This window comes from Aptenodytes forsteri, unplaced genomic scaffold (assembly GCF_000699145.1).
Source record: "Aptenodytes forsteri isolate BGI_AS27 unplaced genomic scaffold, ASM69914v1 Scaffold156, whole genome shotgun sequence".
Classification (NCBI taxonomy): Eukaryota; Metazoa; Chordata; class Aves; order Sphenisciformes; family Spheniscidae; genus Aptenodytes; species Aptenodytes forsteri.
Window position 1 is genome coordinate 314,735 of NW_008794166.1, and position 10,520 is coordinate 325,254.

At 50.7% G+C, this 10,520-nt stretch overlaps 1 protein-coding gene across 4 annotated transcripts in view; it reads left to right on the forward strand.

Moving 5' to 3' along the window:
* RAD54L2 (RAD54-like 2 (S. cerevisiae)) overlaps window positions 1-10,520 on the forward strand; it is a 57,604-nt gene that overhangs the window by 44,479 nt on the left and 2,605 nt on the right. For 2 of the 4 annotated variants that reach the window (XM_009281094.1, XM_019472582.1), the window contains exons 10-21: window positions 940-1,117; window positions 1,716-1,967; window positions 2,590-2,708; window positions 3,018-3,133; window positions 4,160-4,259; window positions 4,603-4,808; window positions 6,085-6,260; window positions 7,037-7,233; window positions 7,347-7,543; window positions 8,029-8,118; window positions 8,686-8,778; window positions 8,991-10,230. In XM_009281094.1, coding sequence (XP_009279369.1) covers window positions 940-1,117; window positions 1,716-1,967; window positions 2,590-2,708; window positions 3,018-3,133; window positions 4,160-4,259; window positions 4,603-4,808; window positions 6,085-6,260; window positions 7,037-7,233; window positions 7,347-7,543; window positions 8,029-8,118; window positions 8,686-8,778; window positions 8,991-9,979 — 2,713 coding nt within the window. In that variant the 3' untranslated portion in view covers window positions 9,980-10,230. Of the gene's footprint in view, window positions 1-939; window positions 1,118-1,715; window positions 1,968-2,589; window positions 2,709-3,017; window positions 3,134-4,159; window positions 4,260-4,602; window positions 4,809-6,084; window positions 6,261-7,036; window positions 7,234-7,346; window positions 7,544-8,028; window positions 8,119-8,685; window positions 8,779-8,990; window positions 10,456-10,520 lie in introns of those variants that run through there. The other 2 variants (XM_009281103.2, XM_009281085.1) reach the window with 2 other exon arrangements.

The window sequence follows — 10,520 nt, forward strand, 5'->3', positions numbered from 1 at the left end:
GACCAACACCCCCAGGTCCTTCTCTGCTGGGCAGCTTTCCAGCCACTCTTCCCCAAGCCTGTAGCGCTGCATGGGGTTGTTGTGACCCGAGTGCAGGACCCAGCACTTAGCCTTGTTGAACCTCATACAATTGGCCTTGACCTATGGATCCAGCTTCTTAGGCTTGAGTTTTAAAACAGGTACCTTATCTGTCTTTGTGGGAGGATCTTAAGCATACAGAGAAAACCACAGAGAAGATTCTTAGGTTAGCAGCTCCATATTTCTCTCAGAATCTCTGTCTTGTTCAATCTGTCAACTGCAAAGTGGTCCTTATGGTTCCATTTTGCCTTGGAGGTAGAAGTAAAGTTGGTTTGCTCTGGTACCACAGACTCTGATAATGGAGAACAACACCTCTAACTGCACCAGAGTGATCTCAGGTTTATTTTGATGTCTTAATAGTTAATTTGGATGTGCACTTTCTGACATCCTCTACCCAAGGATCTGAAAGTGTTTCATAACCTTCAGTTATGAAAAGTGACAGTGTCTCCACCACTCTGGAAACAAATCAGCTTTGTTTCTCAGATGAGAGTTCTAAGATGCTGGACCAGTGATATGGATGGAGTGTCTTAGTCATTGGCAGAGCTAAAAAGAGACCTTAGGTCTTATTTCTGTTTTTCAACTGCCATGGAAAACAGGACTTTCATCACCCTCTTAACACTGTGACCTGTGCTAGAAGATTGTAACATTTGAGATCTCTGTAATTGTGCTTACAGTTGGTATTTGGCTGCAGGGAGAGTATCTTGGAAGTGTCGTGCATTAGAGAAGCATTCAACTAGAGATCTTTCTCTCTGCAGCCAGGTGGGCAAGAAGTCAAAATCTTACCCTACAGGCAGCCACAGAGAGATCAGATCGGAAATTCCCTTCCCTCTGTTTATCTCTCTTTCTTTATTTCCTCCACAGGCGAGGCCACAATGTGCTGAAGGTTCAGCTCCCATCTAAGGAAGAACACGTCATTTTGGTACGTCTGTCAAAGATCCAGCGGGCCCTTTATACAGAGTTCATGAACCGGTTCCGAGATGCAGGCAACAGTGGCTGGCTGGGACTGAACCCACTCAAAGCTTTCTGTGTCTGTTGTAAGGTAGGTTTTGGCAGGAGCTGCAAAGAAATATTCTAGTATGTAAGGAAAAGGCAGGAATATGAGTGAAAACAGGAGATAAAAGTGTGGTTGGCCAGACGCATCTTCTCTCCCCAGAATGCCCTGCAATGGCCCAGCAGAATTGTTATCCCCACTTCCAGACCTGGGGTGCAGGCATGTTAAATGTCTCGTTCAAATTTGTACAAGAAACCTGCAGCCATCAGCTGAACCAGTACTGGGTTGATACCTTAACCATTTACCTGCTACAATGCAAACAAGCAGCTTCCTCTGCATTTGTGCTGTGTGGGGTGCACAGTGGCCTTCTGTTTTGTTCTCAGGGAAAGAATTCATCAGTTTTAAAGTCAGGAGAGCCTTGGTTAAGATGGTTTATACCTTGTGTTGTGGCAGAGTCATGTTTTCTGTTTTCACTACCGTAATGCAGTCAGACTAGCTTTCTCTGCAGTGCCTTACAGTTCCGTGTGGGGATGGTGATGAGGTGATCGAAGTATTCGTTATTTCCTTTGAATAGCTGTGAGTCCACAATCATTGGCAGGCAGCAGGCCAGCGCAGGCCTAACCACTTTCTTTTCTTACTCCTTCAGATCTGGAACCATCCAGACGTGTTGTATGAAGCTCTGCAAAAGGAGAATCTGGCAAACGAGCAGGATTTGGATGTGGATGACCTTGGCACAGCAAGTACTAATTCGCGCTGCCAGCCTCAGGGAATTAAAGTCAAAACAGAGAGTAATACTTTGGCATCACCAGTTGGAGAAGCTACCAATAGCAAGTTCCTCCAGAGCGTCGGCTTCAACCCCTTTCAGGAGAGAGCAAATCAGGTCGTTACTTATGAGTGGGTGAGTACCACTGCTGGAAGACTCTTCATTTGGAGAGTTATGATAAACATAGACTAGATACTTACTCTGAAAGACTGTAGGTCTTTTTGTTAGGGCAGTTTTCTGAACTAGAGCAAAGAAAAGACTCTTCTGTTTAAGAGTTGGGGATTTCTCATCCATTTTCTCTGCCACAGAGCATCTTGATAAGCATGTCTGCATGGCACTGGGTAGGGATTTTGGGACTCTCGTGAGGCTGGAGTGCAGGCAACACTCTTTTATACCATTGTTTTCATCTGACCAAAAAGGCTGTGGAGTTTGTTATTCTAAAAAAGGTGTTAGGGTGAAGTTTAGTCTAGATAAGATGGTGGTAAATCTAGCAAGCTGGAGGAGAGGTCTTGAGATAGAGTAGAGAGTCATGAGAGGTTAAGAGGATGCTCATTCTTCCGTATTCCAAGAAGTTTGTCTTTTGGAGCTTCTGAAATGGGAGGTAGCAGCAGTAGTTGGGAGTAACATTGTCACCTGGACCTGGCTGGATGTGTATAACCTCTTTGCAATGACTTATTTCTCTCACCTTGAGACAGGATTGTTGAACTAAGCAGGGAATGAGCAACTCCACCTGTAATAGTCTCCCATTTCTCGGTAGGCCAAAGACATCTTGTGTGATTACCAGACGGGAGTCTTGGAGAATTCACCCAAGATGGTGTTACTGTTCCACCTAATTGAGGAAAGCGTGAAGCTTGGAGACAAGATCTTGGTCTTCAGGTAAGCAAAGTATCAACAGTTGATTCTACAGTCACTAAATGCTGGAGTAGTTGAACCCCTCTGGTACTAGGAGGTTGTTACACGGGGTGAGTGGTGTGGCAGTTCCCCCTTTCTCCTTTGTTGTATTAGATCCTGTTTTTCCTCCATGCATTTTATACTTCTGCCACTATCAAGTTTACTAGTGAGAGTTGTGCTGCCACAAACAGGGTTTGATAACCGTCGATGCTGTCACGGTTGGGGAAGAGTTCTGATACTCCACTTTTGCTACTGGTGGGGGCTTTCTCCTGAACAGAGATCTTGGTTTTGCAGCCAGAGCTTGTCCACGTTATCTGTCATTGAAGAGTTTTTGGCAAAGAGACCAATGCCGAGTCCTCCAAGCTCAGATGGAGGAGTTCACAACTGGGTCCGAAACATCAACTATTACAGTGAGTGCAGCCAGTCCTCCTCTGTTTTGATGTGACACTGTTTGATCCTCTGTGACAGACTAATTCCTGAAAGTCATCCACCATCTTCTTGTAGTTGTCCCTGGGTGTGAAAGTGCTCTTCTGAAGCATTCTTCTGATGAAGTCTCTTTCAGATTGTTCTTACTTTAGTTGTTTGGAAAGACAGTGTCAAGTTTGATAGCAACTAACTGATAATTTCTAAATCCTCTTTTTGACATCTTACTCAGAAGATGTTAGACATCTTTAACATCTCACTTACACACTAGTGCTTTTTTTAAGTTGTAAAAGATACTTTTTGCTTCCTGTTTGGCTATTTTCTAGATCTTGCTTCCCAAACCAGAATCACTGTGGAATGCTTTCACTACCTCGGATCTGTGAATTCCTCCTCCCCTCTTCCCCAGCTTTAAATCTTGTTCTGGCATGGGTTGTTGCTTTGTGTGGCTAATTTACAGGTCAGGACTGAGAGGAGCGGTGGATGTGGTGTTCCTGATTTTTGCAGAGCTGCCAGAAGCAAGCTGCTGCCCAGGAACAGACACAGGATACTCCTCTGCACTCCTTTAGACCAGTACTCTCTGTGCTCAGATCCAGTCCGTGGGGTTTTGCCAAAGGCTTTCACAATTTTGCTTTCTCTTGGTGCCTCGAGCTTCCAGCATACGTGAGGCCTTTTTGCCTGCTGCTTTTGCTTGCTGACTCTCTTGCTTAATACGGAGCCTTAATGGGCTAGGTGTGTGGTAGCACTCCCAGTCTTGGCCTTGCCAAGCTTGAGTAATATTTTGCTTGATCTTTCAGTTGAACAAATCCCAACCTGGCTGGCTGCATTGCAGCTGCCTGGCTGGGCAAATTAGAGGTACAGAGTGGTCCAGTTGAGGTCCTGGAGTGCATGACTTGAGGAAGACCTAGAATTGGTTGGGAACCAGTGCCAAAGCTCAGTGTTTGGGAAATGGTTTTGTTCTGATGGGATTCCCCCAAACATACAGAGCTTTTAAATGTGTCTAATTTCCTTCTCAGGACTGGATGGCAGCACCTCTGCCTCGGAAAGGGAACGACTGATTAACCAGTTCAATGACCCCAGCAACACCTCTGTTTGGCTCTTCCTTTTGTCCACACGGTAAGTTGGCTGGAGCAGAAGGGCACAGTGGAGGACTCACACTGGTGCTCTGGATGCATAGGGGTTTTCAGTTCTTAACTTCCTTCGTAACGTGCTCTCCAGACTCTATGGGATGATAGTGCCATCTGCTTCTGAATTCCCTAGGGGCGTAGAATTTTAGCCTTAGTCTTCTGCAACAACTTAACAACAGTCTTGGAAACCAAACATGGGTTTGAAATTGCCTGTATGACTGGAGGAAACTTTCCATAGCCACCTCATGGACTTTTGGCTGTGATGGCTGTCCTGCCTAGAAGCTTTGAAAATTGGCCAAGGCAGCAATTTGAAATTTGCCTTTAATTTCCAGTGCTGGGTGTTTGGGTGTCAACCTCATTGGAGCAAACAGAGTGGTGGTGTTTGACGCTTCTTGGAACCCGTGCCATGATGCCCAGGCCGTGTGCCGAGTGTACCGCTACGGGCAGAAGAAGCCATGCCACATTTACAGATTGGTTTCTGATTACACCCTTGAGAAGAAGATCTATGACCGTCAGATCTCCAAGCAGGGCATGTCAGGTAAGTGTGGATGGACATGGCACTCCACTCTTGACTTTCACTCCTTTAAGTCCTTTTTCTGTGGTTTTCATAACTTCTTTTTTTAAGGTTGAAAACCAGACAGCCGAAGAAGTGACAGAGACACTATCCTAGGGCTATGTTTGATGTTTATGAGTTGGCAGTGACATGAGACCCTATAAGAAATTCGTGACAGAGCAGTAGGGGTTGTAGAGCCAGCATCCTGCAGCAGGGTTGTGCTACCAGTCCAATGCAGTGCCATTTACCTTCCCTGCTACTCTCCTGGCTGCTACAAGAGACTGGAGACTTTGGGGGGTGGTCATCCTGTTTTCCCCTGTGCCTGGGCATTACTTGGCTTAAACTGGGCATTACTTATTAAATAGCTCTGTACCTCCATTTCTCCAGCAGCAAGAGAGGGAAAATAGCGAAATTAAAATATATATTGATACCTTTGACTAATAGGGCTTACTTAGGAGCCAAGAATAATTAATTAATTCCAGTTCTGACCTGCCCTTGTACCAAAAGTATCTTTTGTGCTGGCTTGTGCCAACTGTCGAGCTGCTCTCGTAGAGCATGAAGCTGAGGGTTGTGGTGACCCAAAAAGAGTTCTGCTGCCTGTGTCCTTCTTTGCCTCGAAACCCAACTCCAGAGGCAGCAGCCCAGCGTGATCGGCTCAGTATGCTGGCTTGCACTCAAGGTGGAGTCCCCTGGCAGCTGGCCTGGCTCCCAAGAGTGTCCTGGATATAGATGTTTTCTCCATGTGCTCCCATTTGCCCTGTGTGCAGGAAGGAATGTCCAAGGAAAACTTTCAGGCTCTTGTGAGGGAGGGACCGTGGCTGCTTTTCTGAGCTTTTGACTCAACAGAGTTCTGTAAATTTCAGCACCTGGTTATTAACTTGAGCCTTTTTGGTGGGATTTGTGGGAGGGCACGAACTGATGTGGCTGCAGTTCTGTCCCAGGGCTTGTATGTTTTAAGCCTTGCAATGTGAGATGGGACACCATCTGTAATTAGCTTCATGTTCCTGCATGCCAGGAGCTCAGTGACCTGCACTGTGTTGCTGTGCAGTCTGGAGCACAAGGCATTTGTCAGCCTGACTTGGTCAAACAGGCTCATCTTTGAACATGGCTAATGATTTTTCTCCCTGCCCTGACATTTACAGAAGGCTTCTGAGGATAATGCAGATTGCAAGGAGGGAGCTCTATTAGGACAGGGGTGTAGGAAGGGCAGCAGGACCCATCTCTTCCCTTCTCTACTCATTCTGTTCCCTCTCGTTTCCAGATCGGGTGGTGGATGATCTGAACCCAGTGCTGAACTTCACCCGACGGGAGGTGGAGAACCTGCTGCATTTTGTGGAAGAGGAATCCGACCCTGCTCAGCTCTCCCTCAATCCAAGCAAGATGAAGGAGTCTGTTCTACAATTAGCCTGTCTCAAGTATCCTCACCTCATCACCAAGGTAAGACCAACCTGCTTCCTTGCTGGCACAGCAGTGCACAGGCAGGAGAGGAGGTCTGGAGGAGTCTGGCTGTGTGATGGGGACATGATGGCAAGAAGGATGCATCTGTGTGCTGGTGGGAATAGGTAAAAAATCCTCTAGAGAGGGCCCTAAGAGCCCTGCCCTTCTTTGCAATATCTTCGACACATTTAGAGCCACGTCTGTCCTGGACAGGTTTGGGGGCAGGTTGTAGGGCACCCCTTTCTTCAACTTGGTGCTGTGCCAGGAAGGTGGCAGTGGCATATCCCAGCTTGCTGCCAGCTCTCTTCCTGGGGGGGCTTTAAAACAAAGCTGGGATAGCCAGCACTTGCCTGTGTTGTGAAGAGTTTCACTGGTAGGGTGGTGCTGCAGAGTGGGCCTGTGGCTGGGTGCCATGGGGCTCTGGTGGCTGTGTGACATCTCAGCCGGCTCCGTGCTTGCGCTCTTAGCCTGGCCTTTGGCTCATGGGTTTTGCTGTGTGATCATGGTAAGCGATGGCCTTGGCTGGGCAGGCTTCACGATGGTGGGCGATGGCTTAGCTGACTCTGTCACTCTTCAAGCTGAGCCTCGGTCACATCCACAGCGTTGCCCCACACATGCTTCCCCATGACCAGCTCTGCCTCCCAACTCCCCTCTTCCCTGCTCCAGCCTGGGATGGGGACAGTGCTGATGCAGGGACCGGGTGGCTGCCATTTAGGGCATGGTGGTTCCCTCTTGTGGTGTGTTGGTGTCAAAACCTCAGTGCTGTGGGGTTGCAGGAGCCTTTTCAGCATGAGTCACTGCTGATCGACCGGAAGGAGCACAAGCTGACCAAGGCAGAGAAGAAAGCAGCGAAGAAGAGCTATGAGGAGGAAAAGCGAGCATCCGTCCCCTACACCCGGCCGTCCTACGCACAGTATTACCCAGCCAGTGACCAGAGTCTGACAAGCATCCCTGCCTTTAGCCAGAGGAACTGGTGAGTACCTGCCTCTTCCCCTTCTTCCCATGCTGTAGACATGAAATGAGGGGGCAGAGGATGCTTAGCCCTGTCAATGGGGGCACTGCACTTCCTCCCTCCTCTCTCACTAGGCGACCAGCCCTCAAGGGTGAGGACAAGCCGGTGGCAAGCGTCCGCCCAGTTCAATCCACCCCCATTCCTATGATGCCCCGGCATGTCCCCATGGGCAGTGCAGGATCAACCTCAAGTTCCAACCCCGCTGTCAACTTCCCCATCAACTATCTACAGCGAGCAGGTGTCTTCGTGCAGAAGATTGTCACCACCACAGGTGAGTTGCTGATGCTCACAGTGAGTTGAGTTGTGATGCCCATGGTGAATTGAGGAGGAGCAGGGTGAGTTGGTGGTGCCCACATGGGCTGTGGGCAGATGGGCATCAGAACCACTGATACTGCCTCTCTGCATTTGAGTGGTTCCCTTGTACCTGGAGGACTTTCCCTGCGGGCGTGCAAGGGGCATGGGCCTGGCAGGTTGTTGGGAGTGAACTCCCTGCGAGAGGGCCTGCAATACTGTTGCCAGTTGTCCTTTCTGGGATAGGGGAGATGCTGTGCCAGAGCTGTGTGGCTTTTGCTCCCTCAGAGCGTCTGCTGCCTTCCTATGCTGCTCAGAAATAAACCCAGGGCTTACTTCTAGCACAGTGCATAGGAAAGACAACTGCACTGCAAGCAAAGGGGTTTGGTGGTGCACCTCCCCACTCCTGATTGTGGCTGGCGTGTAATTTCACGGACACTGTTCTGTTTCTTCCCCCGCTGCCAGATATTGTGATTCCGGGTACAAACACATCCACTGATGTACAGGCAAGAATCAGTGCTGGCGAGAGCATCCACATCATCCGAGGGACAAAAGGTAAGTCTCTCTGTCTTGGTAGTCTTGGTAAGACTTGTGGATAGGGGCCTAGCCAATGCTAATTAGTGAAGAGAAGGATGTAAAAGCATGAATTAGTCCCTTGAGCGGAAAAGAAACAAGAAGGGGAGGTGATCTGGAGTCTGCAGTGGCTCTGTTGCAGCCCATGCTTTGGGTGTGCTGTCGTAGCTGACGCTTCAGGACGATTGCAGCTGTGGCTGCTGCTGCCTCTGAGAGGAGCTGTTGAACTTTGTGGCTGGGTGTCTCATTCTCACAACACCCACTGCATGTACTGGGGCAGCCAAACACTTCCCGGTGCTCCCAGACCAAACTTAGTCCCAAGCATGAAGTTCCACATTTCCCACCGGCAGCACACTGGGAGGGGGTGAGCTCCAACCCGGGAAAGCTGAAAGGGTGGAAATGAGGAGTGAGGAAGGTGCAGAAGCCCCCCACTGATCTCCTTGCATGATCTGTGGGCTGGCCTTATGCAGCACTGCTGTCCTATTCCTGCCAGGGCAGCCTCACGGGCTCATGGAAACGGTGAATGAAGTTGTCCTGCCTCTGTTCCAGGGACGTATATCCGGACCAGTGACGGGCGGATTTTTGCTATCCGGACCACTGGGAAGCCAAAGGGCAATGAAGACCGTCGGACAGCTGCCTCAGGTAAGGGGCTTGTGAGCGCTGTGTGAGGCTTGCTCACGTGCTTTCCTACCCAAGTGACTGGGGTGCCTGGCTGCCTTCCATCACGCCTGTGTTCAGAGCTGACCGCACAATCTGCCTATGATATCCCCACCTTCCTTTCCACTGTTGCTTCTTGGCCCCCAGATTTTTCTCCAAGGTTGTCTTTCTCACCTTCTCCATCTTCTTGTTTCCAGGCTCCCAGAGCTCTTCGCTGGAGTCCACAAGCAACGGCAGACACAGTGCCTCATCACCGCAGCTCCCCAGCGCGGAGGAGCTCACTCGGCCCATATCCCCCGACAGCCCCGAGATCATCAGCGAGTTGCAGCAGTATGCGGAGGCAGCAGCTGCCCGGGAGTCCCGGCACAGCTCTCCCAGCACCAACGCAGCACAAGGCCACCCTGCTCGCACGGACAACGCGCCCGGCTTAGCAGCCCGAGGAGCTGAGCAGCGTGTGGGGATTCACTGCATGGCTCCCTCCATGTCTTCAGCCTTGCCGGCCACCAGCCAGCACGTCGATGCCCACTCGGTGTTGGACTTACGGGGCAACAAGCGCAAGTCGACCTCGCCGTCGGCTCCGGAGGAGCAAGCCCGCAGGCAGCAGAAGAAGCGCCAGTTGCCATCGTCCGTGCAGCCGTACGAACACGGGTACCCCGTCTCTGGTGGGTTCGCCATGCCTCCTGTCTCTTTAAACCACAACCTAACCCATCCATTTGCCTCCCAACCAGGAAACTCCTTGTACATGGGCACTGGCTCCTCTTATTACCAGCTGCCCAATTTACTCCCAGACCCTCATCTGGTGTTCCCTGTGACTACTGACCCTCTGCTGACAGCCGGCACCGCCAGCTCTTCTGCTGCTACCTCAGCCACCGCCAGCGTCCCCTCATTCATGCTAAACCCTTCTCTGACAGGGGTGCTGCCCAATTACTCGCTTCCCTTCACGCAGTCACTCCTGCCCGAGCCCAGGATGTTTGCTCCTTTCCCAGCCCCCGTCTTGCCTAGCAGCCTTCCCAGGAGCATGGCGTCTGCCTACCCTGGCTACATGTCCCCTCACTCGGGCTACCCGGCCGGGGGCCTCCTTCGGTCCCAGGTGCCTCAGTTTGAACCCCAGGAGGTCCCAGAGGTGGGATGCAGCTCTAATGATGAGGACAAAGACGACGATGTTATAGAGATCACAGGGAAATAATGGGTCCAGCTCCTGCTTGGTCTCAGCTCCGCCAGGAGGCAAAAATTGCAGGACCTTTTTGGGAGTCAGGATTTCCCCTCTGGGCCACGGCAGTGGGTGGAGAAGGATGCGAAGGGTGTGGTGTGGGGGTTGTTTTGTTCTTTTCGTTTTGTTTTGTTGTTTTTTAGCTGTCAAGGATCTGAATTGTATTAGGGGCTGGGAGATGGGAGGGGGATAGAGTGGACCTGCAAGGGCTGGGGGAGCAAGAGCCAGGGGAGGAGGGAACCAGCAATGCAAACCATAGGAGTGCCTCCCTCCCACGCTCTGTCTGTCTGTCTGTCTCTGTTCTCTGTCTTGTCTGGAAGGGGGAGGCTTGGTGTTGCGAGTCACTGCCCTTCTCAGGCCTGGACACACGGGCTTGACCACTGGCAGGGCTGAGCCTCCCTCTCACACGAACTGCCTTATCTGTGAACTTCTCTCACTCCGGGAGGTGTGGGCCAGGGGGGCGACTCCAGCAGAGGTTGGGGATGAAGCGTTTTTACCGGGGAGGGAGCGGGGGGGC